Genomic DNA, 22,175 nt, shown 5'->3' on the forward strand with positions numbered 1-22,175 from the left:
CCTCAAAGATAGTGATGATTTTTCAATCTTCCCCCAGGAACTCATCTTCAAATTTATCACCTGGCTGCTGTACATGGCTGTCTAAACTGGGTCAAGGCAAAGCTTGCAGCACTATTATCCAGGCAGGAGGAGAGGATGCAGGTAAGTAGGTTATGAGACTCAGCGCAAGGAGATAAAGGGTCCTCAGCTGCAGAAGGTGCTCTCAGAGCAGCTTGCATAACCAGTGCACATGCACCACAGCCAGCATGGCATGGATCTGCAAGTGGTGCTCTGTCACCTTCACACAGGTGACACTTGAGCCAGGGAAGAAGGGCACTTTGCAGCTTCACTGGAAGGTACACACTGCTCTTGACTCATCTCCCTCAGTATTTCTGGAGTACACCTAAGTGCCTAAAATCAATATACAGTCACAGCACAACCTGACAAAAACCCCACTGCTCTGCACTGTGAAACAAGTTGTTGGCTTTTATTGGAGATAATTCCATCTGAATGCGCAAAAACCAAATTGAATTGGTTTTTAACCTCACCGCCACCCAACACACCCTCCTCTCATCTCACAATGAGAAAAGTGCATTACCACAGTTCCTGAAACAGCTCCTGATTGCTGATAAATAAAACACCTATAGTCTACATCTGGGCATGCTGCTGACTGCTGCATCTGCCCTTGCTAGGCCCAGGATCAACTACTCCTCACAGATGAGGGAAAAGAATGATGACACAGGAGTAACCCCATAAGCCCTCATACATCAAGCTATCAGCTGAATATTTTTATTTACTTATTTAAATAATTAGTTATTACTTAAAATTAAATTATTATTAATTTCAATTAATAATACACCTACAGGCTATATAAATTACAAAATGTATTTATTTGTCAGCACAGAACTACATTGCAGTTGCACAACTCCTACCCAAAATAATACAAGCTATTTTTACCCATCAGCATTGCTAGAGCCACAATTTAATTAGAAGAGATTTCAAACTTCCACTCGTGGGCATTAACAGGACCACCACACTTGAAAGAGTTAACACATCAGTGGTTCCTGAATGGTTCACATTCATGAACCAAAGCCACTGCATTGCTCCCAGGAGTGATTTAAAAAGCACATTTGTCTTGCACAGCTTCAGCTTTCACTCAGTGCACTGAACTAGAAAAATGGGCAAGAGAGTACAGGTTTGTCCAGGGTTAAGTGAAATACAAGTTCTATACAATCTCTATAAAAAATTACTCTTGCTAAAATCAGACCCGACAGAATTGCTCTAAATATAATAGCATTACTTTTTTTAAACTCTTTAAACTCGAATACAGCTTCTTGTGCTCTTGCCAAGGCCTTCCAACCACTTTCTTGGCATAGAAATTTTCATCTCTGTGAAGTTGTCCCATAAAGGCACCTTGTGAGCTCGAGAACTTGGACTTATTCTGCATATTCTCAGGACAAAGCCCTCAAAGGGTGCTGCTCATATGCACTCACTGGTGAGTGGCCATTAGCCACAGAGCTTGATTTTTCTTATTGTTAAGTGCCCTCTTGCTGGGATTCAGTTCCCTCTGGCAGGGCTTCCTGTTATCATCCACCTGGAGACAAGCAAGTGCTATAGCGAGCAGTGGTAAAGAGCCAAAACATTCCCAGAGGGAACCTCTACCTTTAGGTTGCAACATCCATCCCTTCCTCTCAGATCAAACCTCTAAGATCATCTCCCAAGAGTTTCCCTAGGAGAGTCAGTATTTAGCCCCCTCTAAAACAGCAAGGGAAGGTGTTTATCCAAGGGCAACAAACAAGCAGAATCAGGAATTCAGACTGGGTCACCAGAGTGACACTGCAATGTTTTGTCCCTCAGTGACTCTGCAGCTGAAATAAATGCTTGTGCAAGTACAGATGCCACTTGCACCTCTGCCAGTTGCACCTCTTCACTCCTCCATTCTCATCCACGTCTGGTAGCGATCCGGGAGCGCAGCACTCATGACTGTGGTGTACACTGTGTTACTGGCAGGCAAAGAGCAACAGAGTGAGTGACATGGCAAAGGCAGGAAGGGGAATTTAGCTAGCCAGCAAAGCAGCAGGACAAATTTTTGTGGAAGCAAATATTCTTCTTAAGTACAGGAGGATTAGCAGAAGACAAATTGAAGACCATTCGCACTAATTTTTAGTGCTTTCCTCCACATAGCACAACAAAAGAAGCGCATTAAACAGTTGGTACTGTATCTATGCCACAGCTGACAGGAACCTTTTCCTTTCCCCATTTCCTCACATTGACAAGGCAGAGGATGCCATTGCCAATGGCCAGCTCCAATAACAGTGACAGATGCAGACAAAATACCCAGCTCCATGTTAAAGTAAACCATAAAGTGCAATTTCTGGAACAGCACGGAAGAAGGGCATACTTTTGGAAACCCAGTAAATAGTACCTAAAAGCTTTATCCCACTTACTTTATTACACATAATCAGAGCTATAGCAGAACATGCAGAAAAAGCTACCCTAAGTGTTAACACCAAGCCCAAAGTTCCAAAAGCGGGCAAAGGAATCAGTGTGACATCCAGCAGCTCCTCCAAAAGAGTCATTTGTTTCACTACTCCAAAGTCATTTCCCATTTCCAGACTGAGCCCAAACAAGTGCAGTTCCCCAAATGAAGCAGGAGTCTCAAAAGGAACAGTGTTGGAGAAGTGAAAACAGAGGGTCATGAGCACAAGCCAAAATCTAAGCAAGGAAGCAAGACTCAGACACATAAGGAAGAGCACATAAAAAAAATCTGTGGTTTACTTTGAAGTGGCCTGAGGCACAGATCAACATCTCTCTATTTAATACTTACTTGTTCAAGACCGGCTTCACTGACAACACCTGTACAGAAAGTTGGAAGAGTTGTCATTTGGGTAGGCAAAGAGGGAAATCAATGGCTATTTAGAAGGAGCAGTAGGATGAAGTTATGAAAGGAATAACCAAGCCAAGGACCTCCCCCCTCTTTTAAACATCAGACCATGTTACAGAAGTTCTTTCAAAAACAGCCCTCTGAAAGACATTGCAATTGCCAAAGCTCACCATATCTAACACTAAGTGCCTGTTCCTGAAATAAGAAACTGCACTAAGATTATGGGATTTAGCTCCTGCACTTTCCACCTGAACTGGTCAAAAGGCCTAAACAGGAGTCCAGAAGCATTTTGAACAACTTTCAGTCTTCAACCCCCCTAGAGACAGCAGTGCAGTAAACCTTGTTCCCCACAATAAAGCACAGCTTTTGTACCCGATTAAAGAATACTTCTGCTTTGTGAAACAACTCAAAAGAGCAACTGACAAGGCAGAATTGGAGAAATACCTTAAAGAGTGTATCGAAGTTGATGTTGTGCTGTCCAGTAGCATTGAGAGCTTTGATGGCTGCAGTTCTGTGGGAAAGCAATACATGATCAATTAAACACATTCGTCTATTCCAAAGGCTACAAAGCACCAACACAAACACATTCTTACTAAAGGCCTTGACACTGAAATGCCTGCTTTGGTCTTAAAACAACCTCAAGTTGTGTGACTGGATGAGTACATAGTAGGAACATGAGTACAAGAAGGAACCTGCCAGTCCCTTTGGGCACACTACCCAGCCTAAAAATCCCATCCCTAGTGCCATCCAATGCTTTGGCACTGTGAATCTAAGTTACTGACTTTCTACTAAGTTTAGCTTCCTGAACAAGTTTTTGGCCTACGCATTATCTCTGCAATTTCTCATTCTTTATGCTACTCACCATCTCACACCCTTTCCTCTGGCATCTATGAGTATTGCTCTACACCATACAAATTCACTTGAGAGTGGCATTACAGGACTGAAAGAGCTGCCTGCTCAAGGAGAAAACACCTGCCCACACCTCCAGCCTCTTGCAAAACACATATTCGCTCCCCAGAGAGCTTCCAATCAGTTCACCTGCGATCATCACAAGGGGGAGGCGTAGTCCAATGGTCATAGTTTGTCTCCACACGAAACCACCTGTAAGAAGCACACAAGCAAACAAAAAGTGAATTGGTAGGTAATGCATCAAGTCCAACACACAGTATCCCTGTATTGCCAAAAGGAAAAAACTCCCTCAAAAGGCAACTCCCTCTGCTTGCTGCAAGCCCAAGGGCCCCGTGCTGGTAGATATAACAGCCTTTACTATGAACTAACAGGAACAGGGTGGGTGAGCTCTCATCCCCAGCTGTAACCATGACCAAGAGGTGCCCTGATCTCTCAAGGCAGTTGTGCCACTAAGCCAAACACTCAGAAGAGAACACGAGAAGCAAAAACAAAGGAGCTGTTTCCTACTTACTCTCCATCTAAGGGATTGAGAGGCCACAGATCTGCTGGGCCTCTTCTATTCCTCGTTATGACCATGCCTTCTTTAGGTGAGACGCCTCCCACAATATAGTAAACTTCAGCAATGATTGGAATGCTAGCCAGTCTGAGAACAGCAGACTGGAAGTCCTCTGCTTCACTCAGGGTCTAATACAAAAAGGAGATGACAGTGAAGTTAAGCACAAAAACAAGCACTGGGATATCCTCAAAAGGTCCAGCTTTGCTGAAAATGTTAAGTGACTCTGAAATGCTACTTGAAAATAATAATACAGCAACACAAGTAGTATAAAATAACCCCTGGCACAGGTATTCACCATCTAGGAGCACAGCTGTCTTAACTGGTTAAGACAAGTCATAGCTAGCTGAAACACTCCCTAGGAAGGAAGTGTTGGCACAGCCTCTCCAAGACCTTTGGCACTGAAGGTTGCCCTCTGAAAGGACCAGAATTGTCTCACTGCTGAATACAGGGTCCACACTTTGTTTCTCCTCAGAAATCCACTTGCTTATCAAATTGCTTAGTCTTCTGTGTCACTGAATCTAATTTACTAATGTTTAAGGACAGATGTGATAGGACTGTGAAATGCAAGAACAAATCAGAGCACTTACATCTCGCACAAGCCAGCTGACAGGGTAATTCCTATTGAGGAAAGCAGCTATAGCATTTTCCCACCAGCTACCACCTTCTGGGGAGAAAGGAAAATTACTCTACATAGAATTTATATACAGCGAGACAGGGTCCCAAACAGCACAGAGTATCAACACTTGATGGGAGAAATGCCAACAAGGAGCACAAGCCTCAGGTGAAACATATACAGACAACATAATTCCAACTGACAGTCAGCCACAGCAGCTGCACTAACACCCCTGCTTTCTAGAAATTATCTCAGACCTGTCATGATGGGAGTGATAATAATCACCTCATAACTCATCTTCCTGAAATACTAAAACAGGACTAATTCTACAGAAATAATAAAACAGCTAAAAAAAGAGGTAGTAATAATGTTTGTGTTACTGAGAAAAATGAGCAAAGTGCAAAAACTAGAAGGCCAAGCTTCTTACTATTTTAACACTCACACTCGGCAAAACACAAAAAAAAAAATAATAAAAAATCAATCTGCTTGTTCCCTGATAGACCCTGACCCTGATTTGGTCATCCTGCTTTCCAGGCTTAGTTCACACGCCCATTTCCCTCAATTAGCAGTTCAGTAGGAAAAAACTGAAAACAGCTTGCACTTTTCAGATCAAGCAAGCAAGCAAGTCAGCAGCAGCCCACAGACAGGACTGCAGCAGATGGGGAGTGAAAAGAGGATGTGGAGAGACAGAGGACTTTGGTATAGAAGATTTCCTCCATTAAACCCTTCAACAGACCCAAACATTTAACAATTGCCTTTAAGCTGAACTAAAAGCAGTTTGCCCCAATAACTGGAGCCCATGGCACCCCAGTTTCAAAAGGATTAACTAACTACTCCGGAATCAGAAGCAGTGGGCATTTAAACTACGGAAAGAATCTAGTGAATCCAACAAGGCAGCATTAAGAAAACAAACAGGAAGCAAGAGGTGCAAGCGCAGAATCCCTAGTCAGAGATAACACACTGGTGCAACACACAGAGTGAATATTTTTTGCATAGCTAAGGAGTTGAAGAACAGATTGTTCAAGATGAAAAACACTTATCACCATCACAAGGGAAAAATAAACATTTTAGATGATTATTCAGAGAGTACCTTATTGCCAGTTCTAACAGTCACCCAATGAAGAACATAGTACCAGCTTCTTTAAAGGAATACAAGAGGAGACAACTTCCCAAGCTTTGAGATGGACTTAACTGTTACTGCTTGTGAAACTGAAGCCCTGAGGAACAAGGAAGGCAGTGACCCTTCCATGCCTGCCCCACAGCTATAGGTTTTAGCTGTCACTAGTCATATCTCGGCACTCTGCTCTACTACTGATCTTGCTCACCGGCCTTTCTAGTGTCTCCAGGCATTCCTCCAAGCCCTGCTGCCTTTGCCCTAGATCTTTCCCTCCTCTCTTTGCAAATGCCTTATGAGGCCAGACAGCCATGGAATACAGCAAAACCAGAAGAGGAGCTGCTTCTTTGCTGTCCAAACTGCATCTTGTTATCCCAGCCCCATCTCTGCCACCTCCAGTGGTGTCTTCTTGACCACATCTGTTACAGCATTCCCAAGCCTTTCCCCATCCTTGGACACTTTTAGCTCAGGTGACACTGCTGACAAAGACCTCCTACACAGCACCCAAAACCAGGCAAGTGTGCTTTCACTGCTTGAGAGCAAGGCAAGGCATTCCACTTGCGATCCTTCCTTGCAACTTGAACCTCGTGGTTCCCTCTGAGACAAAAAGGCCAGGGCAGGCAACAATCAACAAAAACAACACACAATATCTACTGGGGCCAACATTTCCTTTACCTCTTTCATTTCCAGAGACGGTGAACTTGTGTGGACTTTGGCCAGTCCATAAGCCTACATAACCAAGAAATGTGGTGCCTTGGTACGCAACCTGAAACCAGGAAGGAGAGCAGTTGAGCATTCCAGAACAGAACACAGTTGCAACCTGCAGCCTGTACTTCTTTTTGTAGCTTTCATACCTACGTTACTATAGCACTCTGTGCCTTCAGTTACAGGACAACATGCCAAGTGAATTATAAAGGGACTCTGCGGCCCCAAACTCACAGTATTTCAGTTGTTCAGGATCACCAATAGCTGCAAGACTTCTGCTCAGGTTAAACTGCCAAGCAACAAACAGCAACTTTGCCATTCACAAAGTGGACTAATGAACATTTAAAAAAATAAGACTCCCAAAACTGCACTAGCAACGAACTGTTGTTTGGAAATCTTTGTCTAAAACCACACTTACTGGTCACAGAAATTTACCAGGTCTAAAGAAAGAAAAGCCTTAAAATTGGTTCCTGCCAAAACCCATCTCTTTGCTATGTTCCCTAATAATTCTTATATTTTTTAGCATCTTGACATTTCCTTCTTTCAGCATCTCCTAGAAATAATATCTTCAACATTAGATGAAACTGTTCTACTTTTTCCAGTCCATCACCACAAACTGGATGTCCAGAACAGAAAGAAAATCAGTGTTCATCCCACACTCCCGTAGCATAATTGTGCTGCTCTAACAATCCAGTATATTTGGGATGGGAACCCCATTCCCACATTAAACCCCCCATCTCAGCAGCTATAGGGCCGTCCCATTCTTCACAGATCACCACCCTGCCACACCAACCCCAGACCATACCTGCCCACCCTTTAGAAACTGCACATCCACTGTGATCTTGCTTAATATATCGACAAAATCGTAATCCAGGTTCCGACCGTGGTAAATGTTCCCTTTGTCATCCTGAGCGACAATGCTGGTACAGAACCTGCCAACAGAACAGGGCAAGGAATGACTGAAGGCACAGCTCTGACACTGCTTCAAACACTTTACCTGCAAGAGCTCAGCCTTTGGTAGTAACTGAGCTCATGTTCTGCTAAGTGCTTTATTAATGGTACCATACAACGAGGATCCAGTACCACACCACAGCCCACAGCAGGTCAGAAATCACAGGGCAAGCAGGAAGCAGCACTTCCACTTGGGAAAAGCAATTATTTCATTTCCCTTCTCTAAGTCACAATGACAAGCTGACATCTAAAAGCATCCATCGAGTGTCACACTCGCTGCATTGAATTCTGATGATTTAATTTCCATTTGGACTCTCTATAATTTTAATCATGAGTAGCTAAGTTCAAATTAAGTCACAAAAATGAAACTGAAGAACACTGGTTCAAGTATCAGCGGTTTCAATAATAGACTTCTCTAGAGAAAGAAGAGCATTCAAACTCCTTGTGTAACAAGTTCGGTTTAATTAAAACAGGTTTTTTGGGGGAGTATATTGCATTACTAGGGAGTTAACTTATCTGTAGTTTTTGAGTTGGTCATTTCAGGAAGGCATAACTCTGCCTGTCAAAAATATCAAGGTAGAAAATTGTTCACCTAAGTAGGCTTTTCCCAGTTGATGGGGGTTCTCTAGTATCCAAGCTGAGAAACTGAGTTTCAAGGGCCTCACCAGGGCAAAGTATGGCAAGTATCCTCTGTGAAACACTAAACCAGACAGCACTTAAATGTATCATATTTTATATTAGTCCTTACTCAAAAAAAAAAAAATACTATAAACTGAGCACTACACATTAAGAAATAACAACCCAAATGCAAACAAGGGCCCACATGCCTTGATATTTGCTCAAATATACATGGAGAAATATCTTAGCCTCCCCAGAGGCAACACCAAGTATTGATTATTCTCCTGCACCGCATTTCTAGGGCAAAAAGAGACAAAGAAACTGAGTATTTTTTTCACTGAGATTTTGTTTGCTGCCATAAATATACTAGTCATTTCCCCGTGTTCAAATCAGGAAGCAATCTTACACAGCCCTTGTGAACTTCAATCCAGTAAGTAGTTTAGCATTAAGTTTCTCTCAGACAAATGAGAGAGTAACTAATTATTCTAGCCTCCTTTGTGGCCATTTTTAATTAATAGGGAACATGATATCATCTTCTAACATCAATGATCTCCACTTTTGGATAGACATACCTTCCCATCAAAAACGATTCTTGGAATTTAATACATTTACGTATATGTACATGCACAAAACCATGACAGGTAGATACTACCTGTACTTGCCAATAGAAAACATAACTGTTTCTCGTTCCATTCAGCATTCCATCTTCCAAAAGAGAATGAAACCCCCCCCAGCGCAGGTCACCCACCACGTGCTCTATCTCCACCCCCGCCGAACAGGAGCTCTACACCCACCCGTACGACACCGTGTAAGTACCCCACACTTACGCAGTGGATTCATAGGCGAAGTTCAGCAGGATTCCATCTCCCAGATCTACTCCCAGTGCTTTGCACATCCCCGCAATCTCTCCCGCGAAGGGCTGCGGTATGAAAATCTCCAGTTCGGCTGCTATGGGCTGGATGACCTGGTGAACCCATTTCGGTACCCTCTCGCTGCAAAACACAGCCGAGGGGTTAGCGGAGAGCGGGCCAACGGCTGAGAGCCGGCAGACCTGCCCCGCTCCAGCAGCCCTGCCCCGCTCGTCCCCCTCCCCGCCTGCCCGGCCGCACGCACTCGATGATCCGCCGGACAGCGGCGCGCAGGAAGGCGGGCTCGAAGTGCCGCAGCACGGGCAGCCAGCGCTGCTCGGCCGGGCTGTCCAGGCTCACGTTGCAGCGCAGGGGGGCCGCTGCCCCCGCCGCCCCGAACAGCAGCACCAGCAGCGCCCACGGCCCGCAGCCCATGGCGCGGGATGGAGCGGCAGCGCTTGCCCGGTGTCCGCAGCCCATGGCGCGGGATGGAGCGGCAGCGCTTGCCCGGGGCCAGCCCGCCCTTTCCCCGCGCCGCGGGCCCGCCCCGGCCCGCCCGCCCCGAGGCGTCACCGCCCGGCTTGGACCCGTGAGACTCGGGACGGCAAACCACAGCAGCAGGCGCAGGGCAGCGGGGAACGGGCATCGCCCCTGCGCTGCTGCTGAGCCAAGCTGGTGAAAGCCGGTGCAACAGTACCGCTTCCAGAACGAGGGCAGAGGGGACAGAGCCACGCCTGGCAGAGCTGGCAGCATGCCGGCTGACACCGAAAGCCTGTAAACAAGAGCGGAGAGAGGAGACTAGACATTTGTCCTCTGCCGCAGGGGCAAAAAACTACCACTTCCTTGCAGTGTCAGAGGTTATTCGTTACTGGACACGTGCACAAGAAGGGAAACTGCTCAGGGGTTCAGCAGAAAAAACGCCCCCACCCTTACAACTGTGGTTTACAGATCGCACTTTCCTTCTCCCCCTACCTTTGGGTCCAACCCACACTCCATCCCCTCAGCACTCCAGCTCCCAGCTAGCTATATGAACTCCTCCTCCACCCAAGAGCTCTGACAGCTCACTGCTCTCCTTGCCGACTACCAGTCCCTGCCCTTACCACAGCAAGAACATGCAATTTGAATAAAACACAAAGCTGTAAAAAAAACCCCACAAACCTACTTGGTTCTTCACTCCCTTAAGCATCTCCTAAGTTGTTTTTTTTTTTTTCTCTAGGAAGCAGCATGACAACCAAAACAAAATCCATACAAGCAAGCATTAAAGTTATAACAAATACATATTCAAAAAATAGCTAAGTTAACTCCCACGTGGGACATGAAAGTTAATCTGGCTTCCTAAAAAAGAAAAAAGCACCCCACCAAATGTGTTTCCATTATACTGTGCATGTGGCATCTGTTTCTAGAACACAAAGAAATAGATTTTCTAACAGACTATGAAAAAGCATTACATAAATACCTCCCTCAAGTTATAAATACTTTATCAACTCCATTAAAACAGGTGGCTGGGGAAGATACAAAGAATCCATTAATGGTCCCACAGAGGTCAAGGCTAAAGCACAAGTCCAGCCTTAGACAAAGAACCCAGACATCCACATGACTGTTGCATGTACTTGCCAAGAGACACCAGCAAGTCCACCGGAAGGCACATCACTATAGAAAAACATTGTTTTTTTCTCTGGCACGTGATGCTCTTTTTGTATTTAAATGGCAACAAAAAAACCCACCACCCAATACAATAATGTTATTTTTCATATTTTAGTAAGCCATAATTAATTGCTCTTCCCCACAACTCTTGAATTAATTTTACCTGCATCACAGATCAATTTGGTATTATTATATTGGTTAAAGCCAGCTGCTTAGACAACAGCTCACTCTGTCTGAACAGTCACTCCCCTAAAGACAGGCACAAACACTATAACCACATGCTTTATAGACTGACCAGAATATTCTTTTTCCTTTCTGATGCTTAGTCATTAATTGCTTCAAGTAGAAATTTTACCACACTTGTGTGTATTTTAATACTTACACATACAAAACCCACTGTAAGTAAATTACACAGAATAAAAATACAATGGCTTTCTTCCCCGGAATGCTTTAAAAACAAATTCAAATTCTCCAAGGATTAAGGCCTCTGTCCTACTGATGCAGTATCCATCAGGTTGCAAGAGTTCCATTTGCATTTCCAAACAGACGGGAGCTAGATCCCGAAGGGACACAGTCCTCCTTTCCCTCAGGGTGATGTGGGTGGAAATAAGCATCTCCAGGGTGACGAAGCTCTCTCCAGCCTTTACTTTAGCAGCTGTTTTCTCTTTTTCAGAAGTGCATCTCTAAGAGCCAGCTAACCACAAAACAAGAGAGGAATATTCAGGTAAGGAGCATAATAACTGAGAAAACACCACACACCACCATGACCACATCAGAACTCTTATCAATTTCTTTAACCTCTGATCAAAACACTAAGAGGTGATCAACTGGGCTCAAAAAAACTGAGAGCAGCAATGCAAATGCTAACAATTACAGCAGCAGAAACACTGGGGTTATTTACCTAATTCCACAGTACAACTAAAAAGCTGGGCATTACCAAATCCTCTGCAATGAAGATTACAGCTAACTACTCTACTCAGTCATTTGAAACAGAAGAGATCAAAGTCACAGTTCAGCTGAGAGGTAAGTAAAATTGGTGTTTTGTGAAGGAGTACTACAAAGCTACTTTTTAAGGGGGGAAGAATAATTTTTGAGTGCCATTATCACCTTTAAGAAATATTATTGTGCTTCTAACATGTTTTAAGGTAGTAAAGGGGCTAGCTCTGGACTACAGCAAGCAGGCCATTTTATCTTACCACTATTAAGTGCAGTAGAATGCAACACCATAGAGCTGTGAGCCTCAACCCACTCAAAACACATCTGGTTAACAGATTAGTGCTGTAGCCTAACATACATGGGAAAAACATAAAAAAATGCCATTCAGCCATTACATCTGATTTTAAAATATTAATAAGGACAAAATCTTTCAAGACTTGATTTTAAGATAACTAAGCCAAGTATACCTGTAAACAGCAGCTTCCTGAAATGCCTGGATTGTTCATTTGCAGCCTGTTGTGTGTGTTTTGAGAGCTGCTTTCAATACTGTCAGCCTTAACTGAAGTTAAGCACAAATACACCAAACACACATGTAGAGGATACTAGTCCACATCTTCCTGCCCAGCAGAACTTCAGATGTTCTCTACTGACTCTCGTAACAGTTCCTGTCTTGCCCCTTCCTAAGGCAACAAACTGTAGCCAAATAGCATTTGGATAATATGCATGATGCTGGAAACAACTCAAAGCAGCATGTAAAGACTTGCACAAAACACAATCTGGGAAGAAAAAACAACTGGACCACTGGATTCTTCTGCAAGCTCCCTCAACGTATTTGGATGAGCTGAGTTAATAACACCTCGTAAAGCCCTAGACTGGCAGGGGCTTCAGCACTGAGAGCAGCATTAGCGTGAAACTACTGTTCAACTCAAGTAATTTTTTGCTAAACAGCAGCTACAAATAGCTGATAAATAGTATTTACATTTACTCCTCACAAACATTTGGGACAAGCTATTAGATGACCTCTGGGCCAGGACAGTCGAGTCTGTGATAGAATATTAACAAGACAAAGGTCAGAGACTATGGAGAGTGAACCATAACCTGCAAAGTAGCTCTTCCTCTGGGGCAGGACTTGGGCAAACTAAGCCACAGGCTTTCTCCGAGTTCCAGCACCAACACCTCAGGCCAGAGGGCAGGCAGCACTACACTTGGATCACAAATGACTGCTCCCACTGCCCCATCCACCTCCAACATGAAACATTACCTGTTTGTCCCTAAAGGAACGCTTGTTCTTGGTCCGGACACTATGGCTGTATCTCATCATCATGAAGTTCTTATTCTTCTGCTTTTCTTTGTTGGAAGAGCTGGCAAATGGGTTAATTCTGGTTTTCTTCTTCACAAATTCTTTTCTGTCCGTTTTTCCAGCCTAGAACAGACAGTGCAACAGGGGGTTATTTTCCTTAACCTGCCATCAACATCTCCTCCCCGATGGTAACAGGTTCTATGGCAGTAACAACAAATCTGGGTTCAGGATAACTGTGTTCATACATGCCTTCTCCCATATGGCTGCATTTATTAACTAACAGTGACAATTGGATCTGTATGCATTTCCACAGTCACATGTGACCAGCAGGAGATTGTTCATTTGTTACAGCCAAAATGCAACAGCAAAGAACCAAACACATCACCTCTCAAAACCCACACGGCAGCTGTTAGATGTGCAGCCTCAGCATTTCCTCCTGCACAAGACAAACCCAAACCCAGAAGGACAAGATACAGAAAATGCTAGCTCCTCACCTTTGCAGTAGCCAGTCTGGTCTCCTTGTCCGACTTGGGCTTCTTATGCAGATGCTCAATATCTCTGAGTGAAAGCAACTCCCCCCTACAAGCAAATCCACTAAGTGTCACCACACAAAACTTCATCTGGCAAGGAAAAGAAGCTGCCCTCTTCACCCTTTGTCTCTCACCCACCTCAGGCCACTGTCTCACCATTCATTTAGACACAACTGCTCTTGTTCCCTTTGGGCTGCTCCTCATGTGTGGGATATTCATTAAAAAGTCACCTACTTATTAAATCCTACTTTTTCACCAAGTTTAATAAACACTGAAGCTGTAATCAAGCAGCTACTGCTACAAACCCCCCCTCTCAGGCTTCTTGGCCTGAACAAGTCAAACCGTCTCAAACCTTACACAAGCTCCTCATATCTTTTTGCCAGGTATAAGCAAACGCCCAGCCCAGCATCCATTCTAGCCTCTAGCTGTCACCAGGGAACACCAATCAACAGCAGAGCTCTGCGCCCTGCTGCAATGAAGAGCTGTATCATTAGAAGACAGGTAAGAAAAAGCACTAAAAGGCCATATCCTACCTGCCCTCCTCCTCCTCATCATCATCTACTTCAATATATTTCCTCTTTGCAGCTTTGCCAGGTGCAGAATTAAGTTCTTTGGAAAGCTGGGCAAGACGTATTTTCTTGAAGTCTTCCTGAGTCAGCAGCCTGCTTGTACTGACTGCTGCAGCTTTGGCTTTTCGTTCCTCTATGGGCATGCTTTTTACTTTTTCTGCCTTTGGAAAAGGTACAAAACAATCAGAGCTTTCCAAACCACTCCCGCAGCACAATCCATGATCCTTGCATCCCATATATACATCATGCAACAGCACGATTGTTGGGAAATGCTACAGCCAGATGTCTGGGTTTTTCCTTCTCTCATATCCACAGTGTCTGAAAGGAGTACACGCACACCAGATTTTGGGAGTACAAGCTCTCACGGGATTATTACAGCTCTGAAAGCACTGAGCCCTGAGAGAGCACTCCTCCTTCTCCCCTCCCACCCTAACAACATGCATACTTGAGCAGCGCTGCTGAACAGCACTTGAGCCTCACTGCTTCAGGACAGCTCGCTCTGAAGGCCTGGGTAGGTATTTAACAGCAGCCACAAGAAGGTGAAGAGCAAAAGGATCAGGTCTGGGATTAACAAAACTCATTTGTATTTGGCATTGTGAAGACACGGAACTCACAACTTGTTGCTGCTCCTCATCTGATGAGTGATGCACATCAATCCATTCTCCATCGTCATTGTCCTCCTCCTCATTCAGACTAGCACTTTCCCAGCCATCTGCTCAGGGAACAAGCACAGGGCTCTTGACACAGATTCATCTTCACTACCCAGCCTGGCAATAATTAATTGCTCTCACTGCCTTGCATTTATTTCACCCATCTCCTAATTGCATTTTGCCCTGGGACATGATCCATGCTATGCTCTGCAAAGCTCACTTCTCATCTCCAGGGCAAGATGTAGAAAGCAAGGTGCATTTGGGACAGCCTGAAGCACCACAGGAGTTAGCAGGCACTGATTATGCTCCTCAGCAATAGCATTCCCCACTCCCAGGCACCTAAACCAAGTGGACAAGTACTGTGATTTATAGCCAGGTTAGTTAGGAGAGTCTAAGAATTGCTTTTCACTGCTGTGCTGGCTGATGTGCTCAAGTCTGCAGCTTCAGCAGTGCTCGAGTGATCACTACACAGCCTGTCCCAGCAGGGCCTTCATTCCTCCAGCACAGCAGCTCCTACAGCACCTTCAAGGCACTCACACCACATTTGCCAAACTCTGCCTTGCTTTTATTAAAGACTCCTCCATCTCTTTTTTTCCCCAACTCAAGCAAGGGTCCCAGGGTGTGTAAAGCATTTACACAGGAACTGACTTAAATAAGCCAAATATTATATCCAACTATTATTTTGATGCTCTGTAATATTCCAAAGGTTTTACTTAGGGGAAACGGAACACAAAGTTCACAGCCGTACTGTCTGCCCCTCAGCTTCCCCGTGTCAGCGTGGAGGAAAAAAGCACCACAGTACCAAATATCATAAAAAGGAACACGGCAAGAAACCCTACCGACAAACTGCACTTACTCAAGGATAGACATGTGCAAGCCAAGGCACAGCACTGCAGGAAACTAAATGCACAAACACCGGGTTCCATGTCCACATGAAATCATAGTGGAGGTGATGCCCAAAGCAGAATTCTTAAAAGAAAAAAGGCCAACCTTCGTCTTGGGTTCCTTCTTTTTCCATTTGCTCCTCGACCTCCAGTACTTCTGCTCCTGGAATGTAGTCCTTGGCATCCAGTTCTCCGTATTCATGAATCCTGGCTTCCACCGAGGCCTCGGTAGGTTTACCCTGTACATTAACAAAACACACATGAAGCAGACCGCTCTTGTAATATCCACCAATCTATGAAAATACCTAGAGGAACAGGAGGGTGTGAGTCCAAAGACCTTTCCTTATTTCATGCAGAATTTATTTACTTGAGTTGAATGCATCTAGGAACGCAGCTGAACTTCAGGAGCATGACGTAACCGTAGAGTTAGATGAAACTGAACTGAGAAAACGTGGATAGCACGCCACGTCCAAAGGCAGCAGGCAGAGGAAGAACACAGACTTAACTCCACCTTCTCAAGAGAATACTGAGACCAAGTCTCATCATTTTTGAGCGCATCAGATTTTACCAAGTGCGAAACACATCCAACACCTACCCTGAACTTCTTCTGCAGCATCTCTGGATTCAGAGAGCGGAACAGGTGTATCAAAGTTCTTGCAGACATCATCACATCTGCCCAGAAATGAGATAGTCAGGAAAAAAGCAGACCTCTGAGCAAACCCAAAAGCCCACACAGATGACCAGCATTTACAGCCAACTCACATCTTCCTTGTGATGATGGCTCCCTCTAATTTCTCTGGTCTAGTACCCAGCACTTCCCTCAAGGTTAACTCTTCTTAACAATCCCTTTCCTTGCTTTATTTGTGTCCATTAGTTCCACTCTCATAACCACCCTTTACTGTTTTGTCTCCCATGGCTACACATGGCAAATAAGAGAGATGTCACCCAAACCCTGAAAACGGCCTCAGCCTGTCAACAGCAATTAGGACAGCACTGCCATGAAGGCTGTAACTGAAGACCATGTAAGGCAGGAAAGAGGAGTTGAAAGTCATGTCCATGGAATACTTACTTTTATTTTTATGTGTCTTGTACTGAACAAGGTCTTGGAGCAGATCTTCAGTCATGGCTAAGGGACACCTTGCAGTGATTTCTTTTATTGCGTTGATTCTAAAAACATGGAAAATTAATTATTTCCTCAATGCCAATTATGAGAAAGTGCCACTTACAAATTGAATTACCTGAAACTTGAAGAACTTTACACAGCATTTACACAACATTTGGTGTAACAGGAGAAAGCCATCATAAAACACTCCAAGCAAAAATACAGAAAGTTGAAGCTAACAAACCTTTAACTCAAGCAGCTTACTGAAAGCATAGCACAAGTAACAGGAGTAAGCTGCAAGTGGTTTAAAAAAACATATATATTTTCCCACATTGGGAGTCTGACATGACTCATGCAATTCTGTACCCACCCTACAGTCATGACCTCCCCAGAATTCTTGTCTGTAACAAAGTTGTTGGCAATGGTCATCAACACTGACTGGATAATCTGAAAATTAGAAAGAAAAATACTTACTTAATAAAAACTTGACACACTTAGATGCTGTTAACAGACAGATCCTTTTTCATAGAAACACACATCACAACATGCCAGTACAGCCCACAGATATTTTGCAAATATTATTTTTCTTGCAGCAAATAAAACAAACATCTTGCCTGCTCCACCCCCGACCCAATGAAGCAATGCCTCAGAAGTTGTAAAAATTTCTGTAATTACCATAAGCTGACCATTCCCCCTCCCCAGACACACAGTTGCATTTCCACGCTGGCCTGTTCCCCATTTAATATCCATCACAGGTGGAACACTGACCTCAGGTGGTACCAGCTGATGTGAAGCCTGTGCAGCAAACAGAAGAATCTTTGTCACTTCTGGAAGAAAAGCAGGAAGATGCCCAAAAAAATTGCTGCAGCTTGCTCCAGCTAATAAACACATCCCTTAAAACTCAACTTGCTCAGTCAGGCCCAAAACTATTCAAGCCTGAACTTCTTTGGGATAAGTGTTTCTCCTCTCCCACCAAGGATGAGGAAACTCCTCTGGCATCCAACCAGCTGCAATAGCCAGCTAAAGCAAAAGGAAATGCTCCAGAAGTGGAGTCAAACACCCAGAAAAGGAAGCAGCATAAGGCCATTACACTTAGCTTAGCTAGTCAGGATTAGGGACTCAGACTGCTTGTATTCCTTTGCTGAAGCTTCTCAAATCCTCAGGTAAGGAGCCCTGAGCGCACACAGCCTCCACACAAGTACTCAGCACTTGTGGCACTGAGGAACTTGCACTTCCTTTGTCCCCACTGGACTGCTCCTGCTTCCCACCAGACCACTGCTACCAGTCCATTTACACTACCACTCCCACCAAATGCCTCAACATGAGACACGATGGATCAGGAGTACCTAGAGTAGCTACTTACCCCTCTGATGGGGCTGGAGGAACCTCTGAACAAAGGGGTAGAAATTAAAAAGAAAAAGCTGCAAGGAAAATAGTAACATTATCTTTGCGTCTTTGAACTTGAGAGCACCTTCAGAAGGTGAAACAAGGTAAAACCATCTCATCTTATTACAGGATAGTCTGCACAAAACCCTCCAAGAGCAGGAGCTGCCAGTTTACCTCTTGTCCAGCACCACCTGACTGACAACTCTGTGGTCAGGATGAGCAGCTTCCCAGGAAGGAAGCACAAAGTTCTCCTCTACTCTTTAGGGCCAGCTCAGCTACTCCAGACCAGGAGTACCCTCTCCTCTTCTCTAGCAAGAGTCAGTACGACAAAGTCTGTACCACTGTGCCATTCCACAAGGCCTGCTGGCAACTCCCTGACCATCCCTACACACTTTTGGACATAATTTGGAAAAATTAAACCTTATTTCCCAGAGGCACAAGGCCAGAATTTGCTCACTCCCAAACCAGGCTGGCTACCAACTGATCACCACAGTTGATCCAAGTAAAATGATCCAAGTACACACCTCGTGTATTCCAACAAGCCTGGATATTAGGTCCATGAGCATCATCTTCACTTCAAATCGCTCCTTGCAGTTCTCCAGCTGCTTCATCAGTTTCTCAGCAAAGTCTGGAAAAAGCAAAAGCACATTGGCAGTAGACCAAAAGAGCACAACACAGAACCCCAACGGGACTATGGTCAGAGGAGGCAGTTGGATTTTTTCTTTTGAAGCCCCAGGGCCCTTTCACAGAACAAATTCAAGGTCACCAAAGCATTGATTCCAATGGGTTATTTCACTTCCCATATGCCTAAAAGTCTGCTGTGCACAGGTTAAGCAGAGGGAACTGACTGATGTTCCCCAACACCACAAGCACTGAGTAAGCATTGAAAACTAAAGTTTTAGATACATTCTGGGTTGATCTGAGAAAATCATATCCACAGAGGTCCACAGGAACAAATAAAGACCAAATGAAGTGCTGTTAGATTAACATAAATCCCACTAAGAGTTCACGGCACTCTCACCTTGGGGATCATGAATCAAGTGAATGGCAGAGAAGTTGAACACCTCTGGCTTGCTCTTCTTTTTCTGCTTCTGCATAGAAACAAGAGTAAAAGACATTTCTTTCTATGAGTAAAGGGCTTGAGTTTCAAGGCTGCTGTCAGAAGACTGCTGTCTCTTCAAAAAGATTTTAAAAACTATTCCTGGATTTTCAAAACCACTCCCATTTTCAACCACACAGCCTTATCTGCCACCTGCAGCTAAACAAGCAGGGCAACGACTGGACTACTTCTACCAGAAGGATTAAACAAGATGATGGAAAGTCAGGCAGCCCTCTCCTCACCTTGAGGACCTTCATGGCTTTCTCCAGTTTCTTCTTGCGTTTGGTGGTTTTCTTGTTGGTCGCGTAGCGCATCATCAGATCTCTGGCGGTGGGGCCATCATCCTTGGGGAAGGTCCACAACACTCAGGTAACCCAAGCTTCAAATGGCCATCTCAGAAACAAGCTAGCAATAGTTTGCAATACCACACACGCTGAAAACTACCTTAAATGTCAGAACACATAGGTACCAGCATCTAGAAAGAAAAGAGCTCTCAGTCTTTCTCTTTTAACAGACAGCAAAGACATCCTGCCATCACTCAAGGTCAGCTGTCAGACACTGAAATTGTTTGTGAGCCACAGAAACATCTGGAGACAGCTAGATGATAGCACAGTGAGTAACACAGAGGCAGAGTTAACAAGATGACTGAATCAATAACATGTCTGAAAAACAGAGAAGAGAATATTTGGTCACGGCACTCACCTCAGACTCCGACTCACTGTCCTGCTTCTCATCCTCATCTTTGCCAAGAAAGAACTTCAAACCAGCAACTAACACCTGAAAAGTTGAGTTCATGTGGGACAAGCTAGTACAATTTACAGCCACCCTACACCCACACCTTAAGCTGTGCAAAGACTTAGCCAGTTTTTTTAATAGGCATAGATCTGTCCAGAAAATAAACCAAGTTACAGTCTAAAAGGCAAGGTAACATCCAGTCTATCAGAGATTTCTGTTCTCACCTTGGTCACTTTGGAAAAGCAGGCAGTTGTGATGACATTGACTGTTTTGGCATCATTCCTGGAAAAAAAAAAAAAAACACATGTTTTATTTCAAATCCAGCCATTTCACATTACTCTCAGAAAATCACTTTTCAGCAAATCTTTAAGTAACTCATTTCACACAAGACATTGTTTCTTCTCAGCTAAATTCCTTGGCACAGGTTACATCTCCACTGGTCTACAATTAGGAAATCTAAGTCACTATTCTCTGCATTATGTTTTGGACTAAGTGCCATAAATGACACCCACGTGCCCCACAATAAATGGCAAATCAGCACAAGCCTGGCACACGCACCAAATGTTCCTTCTGTAAAGCTCTATCATCACATCCAGTGATATCTTGGCAGCAGTGGGATTGCTGTCTCTCAACATTGTGTACATGAAGTTCTGCAGTGCCTAAAAAAGAAGTTGAAAACATGTTTTTAGAGGTCTTCAATAGCAGGAGGTCAGTTCAAAGCACACATGGAAGCCAAAGCACCTACCGTGTTCACTTTGTTGTTCTTGTGTTTGGCATTGACATTCTTGATGTCCGTCACAATGTGAGTGTACAAGGTCTGCAAGTGGAGAGATGACAGGGAGTGCTAACACACACAGGCAACCCTGTGCCCAGGCACTGACAGGGGGCCCAGCTGATCACCTCTGGGAACAGCACCAAGGTACAGCAGCAAAAAGAACAGCAAGGCATCCTCTGAAGACTCATGCATTTGAAAACCATACTGAATTTACAGTACAGCAAGACAGGACAATGAACAGCATCAAATACTACTTCAAATCCTGCCCCTGCTTCATTCAGGCTGGCTCTGCAGCCACGTTTCTCAGCTGCAGACAGAACCCAACTGCTCAATCCCAAACAGGTCAAGCCAACAACCTGCAACAGCAAGGTGTTGACAGCAGCAGAACTCAGTAGTCCAACACAGAGCTGGAGCCCTGCCTCTAGCACTGATTGCTGACACTGCTGAGCACTTTCAACTCTCTTTTCCCAACCAAGCAGAGAATAACTGCCTATTCTGGCATTACCTCTGGCAAGTGGGTCCAAACACACTGGAAACGCAGATTTGTGTCGGCACACCTTACCTTTCGTAGCAGTTTATCATGACACCGCAGCAGCTGAAAGAAGAGCTCCAGCAAACTCGTGGGATTTATTAGATTCTTGTTTCTCAGCAGGATCAGAGCCTTACAGAAGGTCTGTAAGAGAAGCCAGATTTCACATTCCTCCGCAGCTCCTCTTCCTTGAGAAGCAAACTGCAAGCTCTCAGCACACACAAAGGGCAGGGAGAGCCCAAGGCGGGTCTCACCATGCGCAGGTCGGGATCCAGGACCGTGTGGTGGTAGGCGAGCAGCTCCTTCAGCTGCTGCGGGAAGCTGGCCATGTGCTCGGGGTAGCAGTGGGCAACCTGCAAGGGACAGGAAAAGTGAAGGCTCTAGAGCACACCTGGGGTTACCTCACAGGCGGGCCAAGGGGTACGCCAGCAGGAAGTTTAATTGTTTGTCATCGGTAATGGCCACTGAGGCCGGTACCAAGCACAGGAGGCCACAGCCGCTGGCGCCCAGGGGCTCACCTGCGCCAGAAACATCAGCAGCTCGGCCAGCTCCTTACTGGGCTTGTCCGGCTGGAAAGTGAAGATCTCCACATGGGACTGGTAGTGGTGGTATTGCTGCAGGAACTGCGAACACAGAGAACAACGGCAGCTGAGCGACACCCGCCCGTACCACCGTGCCCGTCCCGCAGCCCGCCCCAACCATTCCCCGGTGCGTACCTCCTCGGTGTAGGAGGTGGGGTCTCGCTTGATGAGGTTCTGCAGCTGGGGCAGGTTGCTGGGTAGTTTGTTGCCCTGGCGGCCCGACATGGCTGCGAGAGCGGGCACGGGGAGCGGGCACCGGGAGCGCACCACGCGAGCGC

At 45.0% G+C, this 22,175-nt stretch overlaps 2 protein-coding genes across 6 annotated transcripts; both read right to left on the reverse strand.

Annotated features, from left to right (window-relative positions):
• Positions 1-1,906: 1,906 nt before the first annotated feature.
• On the reverse strand, positions 1,907-9,612 carry NAAA (N-acylethanolamine acid amidase). The gene is made up of 10 exons (XM_062494060.1): positions 9,443-9,612; positions 9,157-9,321; positions 7,566-7,692; positions 6,731-6,821; positions 4,916-4,992; positions 4,284-4,456; positions 3,902-3,964; positions 3,308-3,374; positions 2,807-2,835; positions 1,907-1,982 (listed from the first exon to the last, which is right to left on the reverse strand). The coding sequence occupies exons 1-10, from the start codon at positions 9,610-9,612 to the stop codon at positions 1,907-1,909; spliced, it is 1,038 nt and encodes a 345-aa protein (XP_062350044.1).
• A 1,554-nt stretch (positions 9,613-11,166) lies between these two features.
• Positions 11,167-22,175, reverse strand: SDAD1 (SDA1 domain containing 1). 5 transcript variants are annotated; one of them, XM_062493191.1, is made up of 22 exons: positions 22,033-22,175; positions 21,835-21,939; positions 21,571-21,669; positions 21,350-21,460; positions 20,758-20,829; positions 20,571-20,671; positions 20,237-20,294; positions 19,980-20,054; positions 19,520-19,621; positions 19,200-19,269; positions 18,703-18,806; positions 18,156-18,213; positions 17,561-17,619; positions 17,163-17,239; positions 16,760-16,857; positions 16,286-16,362; positions 15,797-15,929; positions 14,771-14,868; positions 14,121-14,317; positions 13,552-13,636; positions 13,019-13,180; positions 11,167-11,515 (listed from the first exon to the last, which is right to left on the reverse strand). In XM_062493191.1, the coding sequence occupies exons 1-22, from the start codon at positions 22,120-22,122 to the stop codon at positions 11,465-11,467; spliced, it is 2,082 nt and encodes a 693-aa protein (XP_062349175.1). In that variant the 5' UTR covers positions 22,123-22,175; the 3' UTR covers positions 11,167-11,464. The 5 variants fall into 5 exon arrangements, with proteins under 5 accessions (XP_062349175.1, XP_062349176.1, XP_062349179.1 ...); XM_062493192.1 differs by having other exon boundaries at positions 14,121-14,313; positions 14,767-14,868; XM_062493195.1 differs by lacking the exon at positions 21,350-21,460 and having other exon boundaries at positions 14,121-14,313; positions 14,767-14,868.

This window comes from Cinclus cinclus, chromosome 5 (assembly GCF_963662255.1).
Source record: "Cinclus cinclus chromosome 5, bCinCin1.1, whole genome shotgun sequence".
NCBI classification, from domain to species: Eukaryota; Metazoa; Chordata; class Aves; order Passeriformes; family Cinclidae; genus Cinclus; species Cinclus cinclus.